The 15,798-nt window shown below is 40.9% G+C and overlaps 1 protein-coding gene across 4 annotated transcripts in view; it reads right to left on the bottom strand.

Annotated features, from left to right (window-relative positions):
- Nucleotides 1-14,213, bottom strand: part of csnk1a1 (casein kinase 1, alpha 1) — a 51,667-nt gene extending 37,454 nt beyond the window's left edge. For 2 of the 4 annotated variants that reach the window (XM_030062316.1, XM_030062318.1), the window contains exons 1-2: nt 13,503-14,212; nt 13,054-13,160 (exon numbers count right to left, since the gene is read on the bottom strand). In XM_030062316.1, the coding sequence (XP_029918176.1) occupies nt 13,054-13,160; nt 13,503-13,625 (230 nt within the window). In that variant the 5' untranslated portion in view covers nt 13,626-14,212. Of the gene's footprint in view, nt 1-13,053; nt 13,161-13,502 lie in introns of all 4 variants that reach the window. The other 2 variants (XM_030062317.1, XM_030062319.1) reach the window with 2 other exon arrangements.
- Nucleotides 14,214-15,798: the final 1,585 nt, after the last annotated feature.

Genomic DNA, 15,798 nt, shown 5'->3' with positions numbered 1-15,798 from the left:
GTTGTGAGAAGGTGATGTCCCGCTTTATCAACATGGCTGCAACCACAGCTCTTGCTGTACATGACGACAACCATATGCTCCAGTCTTTGTACATGGACATCATTGTTGATCTGTTCCGGGTCTGAAGTGAGGGTAACCAGGGATTCTATGAGATCTGGTGTTGCCTCCCAAGCTGCCCATGCACTCTTTTTTCCATGGCCCAGGAAGGCTGAGGTTGTGTTGCATCCTATTAAAGCATGGAAGAGTGGTAAGGCCAGTGACTTCTGGGGACCAAGAACCTTGCTGATCTCATGAGCAGGAATGTCCCTGTAGTTCTTTCCACCCGCAAAGCCAATCCAGAGCTCTGTGAGGCCTAGTGTGTTGAAGAAGCGGATGGCAAGGATGACAACATCGCTGTCAACGGTCCGTACAAATGCCTTTTTATGGCCACTGGACCCAGCATGTGCAAGATGCAGGATTATTCTTGTATCTGCTTCTGGATGATTACACGGCTGAAAGGCAAACATGTCATACCCTGATCTGTTGGAGAGCACAGTGTCTTTCTTGGTAGGAAGGAGCAGTTTACCTGACGTGCCATGCTTTGTTATCTCATCACTGATATATCCAAATAGTTCATCCTTGTTGTCTTCATTTTTCAGGAAGTCACTGTCCATGGAGCTCTCCATACATGTAGAGTCGACCAGAATTCTCAACATTATGCTTAATTTGCTTAATATTTCCCAAATCTAGACTGGAATTCTGACATATGCCTTCTATTCCCTATTCTCTATTATTCCCTGCTTTCTCAATTAGAAATTTTGTGGGAATATTGTGAAAGTATCAATTGGCAGGTAATTGCTTTCTTGTAAATGTGTAGCCTACATTTGGGGTCTAAATATGGTCAACAATAAATTTAAGCATTCCTGTGTGTTTGTCATGGTTAACAATTTTAAATAGACATTAAGTTTTCAATTGCAGCTGATTTGGTTAAAAAGGTTGATGCCAAACCTTTTTTTTGACAGCGGCCATATTGGATTTAAGGTATTTGGGGGCCTGGTATACCCAATCACAAATGTAAGTATTTCTATGGGTTCCCCATGCTCAAAAAAAGCAAAATAGACATCAAGACTGTATTTGTATCTCAACTGGTTCAAAAGCTATAGCCAAATCCCTTTTCAGGCGGTGGCCATATTGGATTTGGCTGCCAACTTGGCCCCAGGGGTCTCTGGCTTGGGCGCCCTGGCTAAATCATTTCAGTATGCCTTCAGCTACATCTGTGCCAAATTTGGTGCTTGTAGATGAATTTGCACGAAATGACCCTTTTTTTTTTGCCATCAGGCCCTCAACTATACCAATCCATTACCACTTGCTGCAAGTGCGGATCTGGGTGAGAGAGTACACGTCAGAGACAAAGAGAGTCAGTGAGACTAAATTACTCCACTGTACTCACTGCCCCAGTTCAAAGCTCCGGTTGAGAGGTGTATCTAGAGCCCTCCTCTTTAGTGTGGAATACGCTACAACGCACACACTAAAGAGAGGGGTGTGTGTCTCAGTCACGTTCCTCCTTGTTCAATGCTGCTTGGGATGTAAGTGACTACGTTTACATGCACACCATATTCAATCAATCAATCAATCACTTTATTTGTCCCACAAGGGGAAATTCAGTTATTCCGGTTCGGGTCAATATTCCGGTTAAGCTAACTGCGTTGCGGCAACTGGAATATTCCGTTTACATTTTACTTGGCATGCCCCCGTGTTTCGGTGTATTCCACTCTCTTACGTAATGTGACACTCAGCCGTGGGGGCAGCAGTACGCATATAGGCATCTGGTCTGCCGGAAAAACAGTCTTCTTTTTCTGTCGCTATTTCTGTGTTTTCTCCCATCAATATCCTCCATGATATTGAAGTCTTTCATTAGCTGAAGGCAGACTGCAGTCTCCTGGCTCTTGCTGCTGTTTGCCATGCCGTTTTCCCCGCTTGCAGTAACCATAGCAACAAAAACACCACAGAATTCCTTGCCAGTCGTGCACGCGCAGTGAATATTCCGGTTTGGGGCATTTTCTGACTAAGGTGTTTACATGCCTCAATATTCCGGTTGGAACAGGCATATGCCAGGGGTCTTATTCGGAATTCTCTCCAACCGGAATATGACCTTAATCGGGTTCGATGCGTGTTTACATGACACGTGCGCAACCAGAATATTGCGAATATTCCGGTTAATACAGGAATAAGGTGTGCATGTAAACGTGCTCAATGAGGACCAATGTAGAGACACAATGCCAGCTGCTGTGAATATCACATAGCCGGCAGTGGTGGTGTGTTGACAGACCATGGCGCTAGCTCGGCCCTTTCCATGTTTGGTTCCCTTGGGCCAAACTCCCATATATGGAGGGTTTGGCAGCAGTGTGGTGCATTTGCAACAAAATGTTCTAAATAAATAACAATCCTAAAAAATAATGAATGCTGACACATAAGTTTAAACCTATTTTTTTACAACTGGATTTTACATTTTGTGTTATTACAGAGAGATTAAGGTATCAAACCTAGAAAGAACACACTGGGGATGATGACATTTTTAGACATTCAAAAACTTGGGCTGTGCGAATGGATTCATTGCCAGATGCAAGGAGGACATTTCCAAACTAAACATCACTGCATAATACACCAACAAGCTCTATGTGCAAAAAATCTTCATGAAAGATGCCATGGATGTGTCAATGAAATTTGCCTGTTCCATTCATTCAAAATCTTGTCACAGATGACTGTTTTGTGCATATCTAGAGGAGGCTGACTGCAGCCACACTGTCCTATTGCTAAAAACCAACATCAGATGGCTCTGGTAGGGGCAAATTGTTGCAGAGATTTCAAGAGCTCCTACCAGAGACAAGGGAATTTCTCCTTGGCACTTCACATGCAGATTACAAGCAACGTGACGATGATCAGTGGCTGCTAGATTTGATATTTTTAGCAGATCTGACCAACTGGCTGAATGAGCTTAAATTAGAAATGCAAGGAAAAGACAAAACTGTGGCTGACATGATTTGCACCGTGTCAGGAAAACTACAGGTGCTGTCTTCAAAAAGCTGCCACACCATAATTTGAGAATCTTCCAAAACTTTGCATCTGATCTGGAGAAACAAAGAAGGGACTGTGTAACTTGACAGTATATGCTAAACTGAGCAGGTTGAAAATGTCCGGTCAGACTGACAAATGTGTTCAAGATTTTGTGTTACTCCAATCACTACATTCATGTGCTTTCCATTTGGAAAAGACACTGAAGTTAGGTCCCTGGCCTCAAAAATTGCCACTCTGTTTCATATTAACCCGTCTGTGCTGAAGGATGAAATCTTGTCATTGCAGGCAGACATTCAGTTCAAGTTGCAGACTGATGCTGTACAGTTTTGGAATGTATTCCTGGCAGACAAGCATCCAAACATGAGGAAATGTACTACCTCACCGACATCATTTTACGCCACAACTTATGTGCATCAGCCTTTTCTAACATGAAGATTATTAAGTCCAAATACCATTCTATGATGAGTGATGAACATTCTGAGGCCTGCTTGAGACTAGCTACCAGCAGCTATGGTCCGGCTTATGCAGTCCCATAGGAATTATGCAGGACAGATCCCCTTGGTCCAAGCGTAAAACTGTAAAATTCCCCAAGGGAAGAAAAATAGCCAGGACCTGGTCAAGTTCATGTCTGAACTGCTGCAGGAGGGCATGGGCGCTAATGCATTCCCAAAGCAAGCAAACTTGAGAGTGCCCACCACACACTTGGTGGATTTTTTAAAACCAAAAAACTTCAAAAAAACCCCAAAAAAACACAACAACAACATCTCTTTTTTGCTACTGAAGAGATTTAGTTCTAATTTGTTATGTTCTAAATTATAACCATTAGTAAGAAGGGAATACAGTTAATTGGAGTCCCCTCTCAATACACACTATACAACATACTGCAGGGCTTCTTGTGGCTTCTTGTGGCTCACGGCTGGCCAAGTCAGGTGCAACACCTAGTCGTAAAACTGGGTTCACTGCTGGTCCAGTCTGGTGCTTGGCTTAATATCAAATCAATCTGAAAATTCTGACATCATCCCAACTCTAACCAGAACCAATTTTTGCCACAACAAAACCCAATGTCAGGCTACAGCAGTCAATCTTGTGGCTGGCAAAAAGACTGAACAGGCAAACAGGCATTGTAGTGACATGCCCAAAACACACAGACCTGTGGCACACTGCCACAATGCCCAATTCTGTCTGAATAAGTCCTTAGGGGACAAGTGGACAATGACACCCAAAGCATACAGAGCCAGGCCTCACTGTAGAGATCCAACATTGAGACCTCAAGTGTTCTCTTGGTGGATGCCAAACATGTACTCACTTGTCCAGAATACGGTGAAGGATGACTCACAACCAAATCACTTTTTCCTCATCACTGCAGACCAGTGCCACTTAACTCTAAAATGCACATTTGTCTTTGTAATGAGGGCTTTATGCACTGCAGCCCAACTATAATATACTGGTCTATGTACAGGATCTTTAGGAAGAATTGTGTTCCATCCCTGCATTGCTTAGAGCTGCACATTAATTCTCTCTGTTTGAAATAGTTTCAAAAGACATTTTAAGAAGTTCTGTTGGTTGTGGTCAGTGTTTTGGTCGGATGCCACAGAATTGTCTGTGTATCAGAAACACTATATATCCTTTGGATAGTGTAAATGTGCTCTCCAAATTTCAGTTCAAATTTAATTCACTCAAGTTCCACAGCTCCACAAATTAAGTGAGCTCTGAGAGAGAGAGGGAGAGAGAGAGAGAGAGAGAGAGAGAGAGAGAGAGAGAGAGAGAGAGAGAGAGAGAGAGAGAGATCATCTTGTTTAAAACATCTCCAAAGCCTCACCTACTGAAAACTGACAAGCATACAACAAGCATATAGAGCAAGAAAGGAACACTGGAAGGTTGCAAATGAGACTACAGACAGGAACATGACGTGTTAGAGGAGGAGCAGCAGGATCAGCAGGTTGGACAGGCTTGGACAGGACCTAGCAGCCACATAAAGCCAGTGCTAGCACCACAAAGACAAAAAAGTGAAATTCTTACCTTGCAATACAATAAAACTGAAAACTGTCACCATAGAACCAAATGGAACCAAAACCACTAAAGTGCAAACAACAGGGTTTCCCATCTTTCATCTTGGCTTTCTCAAACTATGGGTCAGATCCAATTAAGCTGCGGGCCTGTTTCTCCGAACAAATGACAAGCTGTAAGCCCCCCACCCCCCCACCCACCAAAAAAAAAAAAAAAAAAAAAAAACCCAAACAAAAAACTTTTAGCCCTGAACAGAAGACATTCCTATAGTTTTTATTAAATCTGTTTTTCCATTTTTAATACTGCCTCCAATGAGCCACAGTGGCGGTACTTTTACATACTGTTTAGACTCACTTCCTAAATTCCAACTATCAAACACAATACGTGGAACCAAAGAATTGTACAATTCGCTGAAGGACCAAAATGCACAACTGACACCCAACAAACACACTCCCACCCACATATTGATGACAGCAGTTACCTAACATAGACCGAGCCTCATTTGTAGGACAGGTATACGTGTGTGTGTGTGTGTTCAGGTTTCTTAAAAAACAAACAAACAAAAAAAAAAAAAACAGTGATTCCTTAGTGGCTCCACAGCCACTATATCCCCAACTGGCCATGTGCCATTGATCAGAGTGTGTGGGTGTGTGTTTGGGCTGTTAGCCAAATATTAAGCCGGGTAGGAAATCAACACCTGCCAAATGGTGGTATCTAAGTTTATTAGTCAGACAATTAGCAGGTAACTAGGTAAATACTACTCCTGTACTCTGAAAAAGTATACATGGCTCATACACGGGAGAATCTTTAAACACCAGATTTTTATCTGAACAACATTAAAACTTCAGTTTGTTGCTAAATTATGATTCCGTTTGTTAGCAGAGTATCTATTTTAGGAGATAAAACAGTCTTTAAATTCTCTTACCCCCAAATAGGTGAGGTTTTCTATGTGTGCAATGGTTACTAGCAGCAATCCTCATGTTGACAACATTCCCAAAAGTAAAAGTAAAGTAAATAAAAGTAGAAATTTGTGTGGCACACCTTGTTCACTATGTCGTTTGTCAGGTTACGGGGTTTCTACCAGAAAGGAAGTTAGGCAAGCAAGCAGAGGGGGCTCCAAGGCAGGTGGTGTGGCCACATTGTGCCAGGGTGGCATGACAACTAGCTATGCCCACCCCCTTAATCCAAACCAGCCAATCACTGTTTGCTTTCAAGCAGTAATACTGTTACAGTAACGTGAGGCTGTTCTCTACAAAATGGACTTCATTAAACTTAGTAAATGTTATCCTCTGACATTTATATGCGCTGCAGCAACTGGAAAATTCTGTTTACATGTTACTTGGCATATTTCCGTGTTTTGGCGTATTCCACACTCTTATTTAATGCAACAGTCAACCTGCGGGGGGCAGCAATACGCCTACAGGCGTCTGGTCTGCCGGAAATACAGAAGTAGAAGAAGAAGAAGTCGCTATTTCTGTGTTTTCTCCCACCCATATACTCCATGATATTCAAGTCTTTCATCAGCTGAAGGCAGACTGCAGTCTCCTGGCTCTTGCTGCTGTTCGCCATGTCATTCTCCCCGCTTGGAGTAACCATAGCAACAAAGACGCCCCAGGATTCCTTGCAAATCAAGCATGCGCAGATGTAACTGAATATTCCAGTACGGGCATTTTCTGATTAAGGTGTTTACATGGCACAATATTCCAGTTAGAACAGGCATATGCCAGGGGCCTTATTCGGAATATTTTCCAACCGGAATATGACCTTAATCGGGTTTGGGGCGTGTTTACATGACTCTTGCGCAACCAGAATATTGAGGATATTCCGACTAATACAGGAATATGGTGTGCATGTAAACATGCTCAGTGAAGTGAATGAAGTTACTCTAGATGTTGAGGTGTTCTAAGAGGTTTATGCTGAAGCCTTAAAAAACAGGACCAAGCCAAAAGCCTCGTCTGGATTCAGTTGTATGTCCCACCACACACATGAATATTAATAATATTAATTAATATTATTAGTAGCTTAACTTGGATGATGCAAACAACTTCTGACACGTACTGTAAAAAGAAGTACAGTTGCTTTGACCATGAGATGTTTAGATTCAGCAGAAGACAGTAAACATTTTGACATATAAAATGTTGCATGTTTGAAACTGTGAGAACGAACACAGAAAGAAAGAACCATTTAAAGGTCATCTCGTAAAAAGCAGAGGTCAAACTGCTATGACCCTGGCATGGTTAGATTCAGCAGAAGACAGCCTCACTCTGGTTTTCATTTTCATTTGCGCCTAAAAATAGATGTGTGAACCGAAAAAAAATAACTTATGGGCACAGTGTAGTGTGCAAGTAAAGATTATAATTTATTGTAATCTTTTGTTACAAACATTTATATATTGGCTGAATGCAAAACAACAGTGGTAACGTTAACTCAAGCTTACAGTACAGACACTTACTGGTTGTTGCAGATAAACTAACCACCTGTCTGCTAACATAATAGTACAAAATATCTGGTTGTTTAAAACTACCAGTTTTTACTCGCAAACACATAACATCTCCTGTAGCTACTTCACAATAAAAGCCTCTTGCTGGTTTGCTGATGGAAAGCTTTTAATATGATACAGCAACATTTGTGTCTAGTAGGCATGGGCCAAAATGTGATTTTGGTGGTATGTGCTACTGCACAGATTTGTGTCCCTTAGTACAAGCTCGCGCATAGGTGCACGTGCAATGTACATGCTTCCCGATGCTGACACAATTTTTCCCAGGCAACAACAGTACTGTGAATGCACCATGTGGAGCAACACTTCTTCAGTCAATTACCGAGGCCATCTACTTTTCTGTCAATACGCTGCCATGGCTACACTGCATGTGTGTGTGGCTCCTGCTGAGGCTGCTGCCAGGGCTTCCTGCACCTCTCCTGACACTGCTGTCCAGTATAGCGAAACTGCGGCCAACACTTAAGACAAAGGATTTATTTAAACTGTGTTATTACGGGGGTAGTAGTGAGCCAACAATGGAATATGACGTATTGAGCCAAGCTCCTGCCTAACTTCTCTAAAAATGCTGTTTCGTCTGGCACTTTTTGCAACTTTATTGTAAACTGGTATTACATAGGTTGTGCATTTACCTTATGTTGCATAGGCTCATGTGTGCACAGCAGATGAATGCTAAGCATCCTCAAATTACAGAAAATAGACTGCCATAAGAAATGACCAGAACAAACTGATTTGTGACACGTCGACATAAACGACAGAGCAAAACATGGAATGATAGATGTTTTTCTCCCGGCACATGATATATATTACCATATCACACAGCCCTAATAATATGTATATGCAACAAATTATTTGTTAATAAACTCTGTTACTTGAACATTTGTGTGCCATAATTTATTTTTGTGCTCCTATTGTTTTTTTTTTTTTTTTTTTTTCATTTAGAAGCACAGGTACTCTTGGGTAAAAAGGTAAAAAGGGCATAGAGCCCTGAAGACACTTAAAATATACATATAAAATGTGTATGTTAGTTTAAAACTGCTCCAAACAACACATAAAGTAGACTATCACTGAAATTCACTTTCAGTTTGAACACAGCTAAGCACCTACACCTTGTCAGAGCTTGTGACAGTAACTATGGGGAGCAGCACTTAGGATCAGTCAGGTGAGACTACCCTACCTATCATTAGTCCAAGGTATCTCTACAAGAGCTCTCTTCAACACTTTACAGTTTTCTGTGTCCTGTAAGTCTACTGAACAATCTTGTAACAAAATATGTTGTCTTTTATTCAAATGATCAAGTTTGATATTTTTTCTTTAATAATTTCTTTTACAATTCACACGTTGTGTTCAGTATAGCTAGCTGCTATATTCAGGTTGAGTAATCCATTTGGGATTCCAGCCAGACACACAATGGTGTGATCCATTTTCAGCAAAGCTAATACTAGCAGGCCTTCTGTTGTAAGGGCAGCAATGGGAGGAGAAGTGCAGCTTGCACCCAACTACTCCCAATTGCTTTGATTCTTATCTCTAACATTTCCCTACTTAGAGGGAAAAAATTAACAGTTTTTACTTTTCACCAACACTAAAGATTTTTTTTCCGGGGGTGGAGGGTGTTATGTCCTCTATGAAATAACACAGGGACCAGAATTAGTCTACATGCTGACCAAGACATGCCCCCCTGCTGCTACTAATAATGCAGCAGAGGAGGAGTGGCTAAGAGGATGTAAACAGTACTGCTGCTCCTGCCTCAGCTCCATATTTAATACTGTCACCAAACATTTTAAAAGCACACAAAAGATGTAAGCAAAAAGGGCAAATCAAAAAAATCTAAACAGTTAACTTTGAATCGTGTTCAATTGCACAATTACATATAGTGGAACTGCAATTACTCCATCAATCTAGACTTGTTTTCCTCAACTACTCAGCAACTTAAGTACCAGCTGATTATTAGCCCTATATGGACATCCCAGTCAAGACAGTGCTGACTAAGCAGATTTGGGGCAGCTGGGACAGACAGTGGTTTGATCATCTTAAACCAGTCAACAGTGTCAAAATTATTTCAGACATTTGGTCTTGTTGTGTGGAATCCAGACTAGTGCTGCTCTGTGATTACCAAAGGATTGTGTATGTGGCCAGTGTGCCAGAAAGCTTTCACAATGTTGAGTAAGTAGCAGGCCAATAATCTGGCCAGCTACAATGATGACACTACAGCATGGCTGCCCAAGCCAGCACACACGGTGGCGGTCGAAGCCAACACAACACTTCTGAGTTACAAACTGGCCATTTTGTGTTTGTTAACACGCCAAATTTCTATTTTTAATTCCTATTACATTGCTAGCTTTAACTGACACTCTTTTTCTTCAGTGCTTATTACGGTGATAGAATACTAATGTGATTTATTAGGACATCTTTTGCCCAACTAGGCTTTTCTTCAAATAGTCCTAACCCTGAACAGCAAGGAAACCACCTTATATGCAAATAACTATATCATCATTAACTACCATGGAATACTATGTAATTCAGTCACTGGGGTGTCATTAACACCAAGCCTATTCCAGCTGCTTTATTCTGTGCCTTTTTAAGTTTTTCTATCTCATCAATAGCTGCACTGCCCCAAATATGTGTGTGTCAAGAAAGTCTGAAGTCTCCGAAAGTTCATTTTCATACTGTAGTGGAATGAATGTTAACAAAAACAAACAAACAAAAAAAAAAACAGTTCTAAAATATGACTGCTTGCTTTCGCAAAAGAGTAGCAGAAACGTGAAGCATAAACATTTTGTAAATATTAGGCTAAACATGCAGAATCACTGATATGGACCTTCAATCTGCACAATAGCCCCATCCATGCTACATTAAATAATTAAATGGGTTATGAACAGACATGATACATGATGACTGCAGCATGATGGGATGATATTTTACCATCATTTACACTGAACAGCTGGATAACTTCATACCTATTCTTTTTCAATTTGATTCACTTTCCTCAGAAAACAGCACATCTGTGTATTTCAGTATTCAAGAAGAAATTTCCAACATCACTAATTTCACTATTTAACAAAGTAAATATAGCAGGGCAAAACACCAAGCAGACAAAGCTCTTTCCACAACCAGAGTGAATCTAGGGTTGGTTTTCACCTGCTGGTGAGCACTGAAGTTGCCAGCAGGCCAAAAGTAATTTCATTTCAGACAAATCCTGGCCATTTTTCCTTTAACATATAGCGTTTGCAGACTGGCTGACTCCAAACAGGCTATACTGTCACTGTTTACTCTGCTTCCTTTTTCTGTCCTGCCCTACTTCCCTCTTTCGTGTTTGCTCCGTTGCAAACATATTACTTCATCTTAAATTCATATGTTGCTGAACTTGTTGTGCAATTGAACACAGATCATAAAAACAAAGCCTGCTGTGTGGGTCCCCTTTATTAACAAAGGTTACTGACTTGAGCTGATTATTGTTGTTTAGTAGCCAGATCTACTTTCTCCCTCAGACAGTTATATTATGAAAACTCATCAACCAACATTCACAACCTATTAGGCCTTTGCTTCCTTAAACCCCCAGGAGAGGTGAAAAACATCGGGCCTGCCTTGCACAGTAGAACTAAGGATGAATCTGACTGGCAGGAAATGCAATTATACTTAGCTTAATAATATGTAAAGGCAAATGTTTTACTACCCTTACATATTGCTTTAAGATCCATGTAAACTCAAACGAAGTACAGTATCATATTCAAATCATTCTGGCTTCCCAGCACCAAAAATTATTACATGATGTCAGTATGACAGGGTGGTCATATCCCAATAGAGCCTGCGAATCAATGTCACTGTGTAGGTGAAAGGCATGCTGCATTGAGGGATTGCACAATAATTGCCTGAATGTAGCATTTTTGTTTACATTCCACTGCTATCCTGTACACATTGGTTCTGCTGCACTATTTAATGGAATGGTTGGGTTTTTGGGACACTAGAGCACAAGGAATGTGTAAAGTAAATGCTCACAAAGGAAGCCAAGAGGTGATATGATGTACTAATGGAAATTGTTTATTGCACAGGTACCAGTTCTTATGGATCCATTCCTTTTTTTTTTTTAGGGCCCGAGCACTGTCCCAGTGCGAAGCCCTATTGCTTTTTTTTTTTTTTTTTGCTGCAGGGGTTTGATGGATGTGCCCTGGTTTATCTGCAAAATAGAGCTGAGATTCAGCACCAGGATTACCCTTTAATACTGAATCTTTTAGTAAGTTAATAGTAAATAGAATGTCATTCTTTGCAGAAAAATGATCAACTTTACAGTAGAAAGATGAAGAGTAGACCTCCAAAGTCGAATGAGAAGACAGAATCGATTTTTTTTTTTTTTTTTTAATTCAAATAGTTACTGGGGGTGGACAAAATCTCAATTCACTGTATTGAAAGTCCACTTAGCGGACTCTGAAAATTGTGGGTCAGATACAGCCTCCCAACTAAGACCCTAAAGCTAACCATATTGAATATTTTGTTCAAAACTTCACTGATCTTCATAATGAGACTCTGCCATGTACAATAAGAAATAAAGAAAATAAACTCTCAGCCAGTACGACTCAGTTTCTCTCAAGCCATTCAAAAGAATGGATTCATTTGTGAATGACACAACACTAACATAGCAATAACAGTCAATGATATTGGTGCATATCTGGCATTTGACTTTGCATACACTTATGAACTGTTAATGAATGTTAAATCCCAGACAATTTAAATAATGGAAGCAAATCCACAAAGCATTCTGCTGTATCTAATATCTACTAGCCTCTAGTAATGGTGGAAGTCCCACTGCAGCATGACGATCAGTGACGACATATTCTGAAAGCTGTATTACCATTTGTTTGTTGTCAGTGTCTCTTTAGTGTTACTGGGTACTCCACAGGTCAGGGGCTACGTAGCACTGCCCCACACTGCACTGTCCACAATAACAAAATACACACTATTTGGCATACTGGTGTTAGATGGATACATCAAAGGTGCGCTTCGGCTGAAATTACACAGAGAAAGCCCACCACTAACGCGAAGTCTAGAGAGTTGTTTTCACCGCTGTGCTCCGCCGCCATTTTCTAACAGGGCAGAGGGAGACATGTTGGGAGCAAACACAACAAAAGAGGAGCGGCCATTTCCAAGCATACAGTGGTCTTCTACCATCCACAACTACCGCAATCTGACAGCGAAATGGCACTATATGTGTCGAAACACGACGCTTACAACCGTAAACACGCCAAAACTATGCAAAGTTGAAAAACAAATGGCTTTTGCGTCGGTGTAAAGACAGCAGGACAGAGCAGGCGACGTTAGGGAGATTAGCAGGGCTAATGCCAGCAAGGCTGCTGCCATAGATGGACGAGTGGTCACTCCAGCTGACTGTATTTACGAAAACTATTTTTGTAGATCAAACAAGACAGTATTTCAGGCGTCTTGTCAAATCACCCCTGACCATGGCAAGACTAACGGTACAATAAAAATGTATGGATTGTTTTTACCTTATATGTGGAATCCCAACGCCTCCTTGTAGAATTTTATACAGCTTGCTTTCGTATAATAACTGTGGATGTCTGGCTTTCTGTGATTCCAGTTTTACTGCTACTTCCTGAAAACAACACACACATAATCGGTTAAATATATTTTCAGGGACGGCCGATAATGCACCAGTTATTTTAGAGTCTGGCTCCTAAGATCACATTCCATGAAGTTACCAGTTTAATGCCAGCTAAACCGTAATGACATGCAGTGCCAACTGGATAAATGCAATGTATGTGTGGAGTTAACAATTTTAAGAAAAGAAATTGATGGTGAGAAACTAGCTACCCTTGCTAGCTAGCTCAGATATTTCTGAGTCAGCCACCATTGTGCTAACGTTATACGTTACGTAGGGAAATGACAACTTGAATACAAAAATAAAATACAAAGAGTGTCGATTTCAGTTCAATACCTCTCCATTTGTGATGTTGATGGCCAGATATATGTCACCAAAAGATCCTGATCCGATTTTTCTGACAAGCTTGTATTTTCCACCGACAATAAATTCGGCTTTGGAGCCACTGCTGCTCGCCATAACCACCAAATCCCAATATCCACTCGATCACTTAAGGAAATTTTCTGAGGGACAATCTGGCCCAAATGTTAGCAGAACATACAGAGTCCTGTGCTGGATATATGGTCGAGGCAATTAAGGGCGAACTAACAATACTGTGGTCAGATAGCAAACAAGCTGGAAAACTGCTTCTCCCACTCGTTGTATTCACGGCAGTATATAAAAAATTCTTTGTTAAAATGATATCGCCACCGGAACATGAAATACCCTGCCTAAATCAAAACGTTTTTGTCCCACAATAAATCCTGATAAGATGATGGCCGTTAACAATCATCCAGGTCCTCGAAGTAGCAGCTAGCCAAATGTAGCTAGCATCAAGCTAAAGATTTCGCAAGGACCACCGCGGAAAAATGTCCGAGCCTCCTCCGTGTTAAAGGACAATATCAGTCTTTTTAACAGCACTTCCTATGCTGACTACTTGTTTAGACTATTTAGTCCTTTAAACGCGATTTTGACGAACTTCAAGGGTCACAGCCGTCTTTACAAAGCGCAACCCACTCACTCCGCCATTTTGTCTTCACTTGTCTTTCTCTGTGCTGGTTTCCGTTGGAAGCGATTAGCTAACGTTAGCTATTTTATGCTGCCTCCACGTGCTGTCGGAATTATGCCACATCTACTAAATTAACACACGAAGGACCCAACGAAGTAGTAAATACGAGAGGAAAGGGGGACATTTTATGATACCATAGTAGTCAATGACTGACTGTTGGAAAAGTGATACACTTCAGGTTAAAACTGGTTAAAACTTTAATCAAACCATCAAGTACGTAGTGCTTGTGTTGACCTGTTGTGTATTTCTTTTTGGCCATTCTACTTCTACACAACTTATATCTTGGTTTCTGAAACAGGTTAACGAAACTGCCAAAACTATAGGTTCCATTTTATTTCTACATCCCACCACGCACTTGAATGCGCTGATAATTAATAATTACGATTGACGAGCTGGAAATTACAAGCTTATGGGGCGCTCCTGAAGGCAACAGTCGCCACAGGGAATGAGCACGGGATCGGGAACGCGCTTTGTTTTTTCTTGTGGTTCAGGCAGATATCGACTGGCAATCTCTGAATGGATTAAATAAGTACCGGCACGAAACGTACTTATCTTAAGTCACTAATATCAATTAAACGATATAACATAAATATTAACCAAAAGCTGCTGCTTAGTGGCCAGTTACATTCCTGTCAGCAAGTTCTGTGCAGCACGGTCGCCTCGTTGGGCCGCAGTAGTGTTGTGACACGCAAGTCTGGCTAACGAGTTCAAGCTTCCAAGTACAGCGACGAAATTTCCAATTGACTTAATTCTCTACAGCCTTTCACAAATGTTAGCCAGAACTAACTTATGCTTAACCATCTCCTTAACCAATGATCCCAAAATGACCACCCCTATTGGAAAAAATTCCTTTGCTGCACTCGGTGCCCCAGGGGTCCATTCGGGTCCACTCGGGTCCACAGCAAAATGAGGACTAGCTTAAATGCACTGTAATTTTAAGTCTTGTGGAAGGCGTCTGAACTTTCCACATGCATTCAAACACGAGAAATCTGATCCAGTACCACTAATCTGCCCTTTCAATAGATCATTTTAATAATTAACAAACACAGTTTTCTTGTCATTTTGTAAATTATTTTTGATACATATCAGGTAGTTTTTGCCACTTTTCTGCTAATACGGGTTGCTAACAAGGATTTTTGTTCTTTTTGAAAGACATCAAGTGAATTTGCTCAGATTTCAAAGGGTTAATTCACTTGACTCTTTGACACAAAAATATGTACGAGTGATTATGTTTTAACTTCACCACCGTCTACAGTGTCACATCAGAATACTGGGGGAGGGTAAATTCCCTTCAAGTCGGGGTCCTGGGCTTAATGACAGTCAATTTAGGGGTCCATAACAAGAGGCGTGAAAAGCCATGAAGTTCAATAGCAGGTTGTTAACTGGTCCAATGACGCCATCTATTGCTGAAACACGTTTTAACATTTAAATAAAAACTCAACTGACCAATGTTCTTTATAGTTTTGTAACGTAGGCTACATCTAATAATTTATCCCACTGATAGCCTACACCAGTCCCTTGGACTAATTATGTGTCACTCTGACCAAATAATGTAGTCAGTTCCAACATATAGGGCTTGCTAAT

The sequence above is a fragment of the Myripristis murdjan genome, chromosome 10 (assembly GCF_902150065.1).
Source record: "Myripristis murdjan chromosome 10, fMyrMur1.1, whole genome shotgun sequence".
NCBI lineage: Eukaryota > Metazoa > Chordata > Actinopteri > Holocentriformes > Holocentridae > Myripristis > Myripristis murdjan.
Note: the sequence above shows the minus strand (reverse complement) of the source record. Positions and strands in the feature narration are given on the sequence as shown.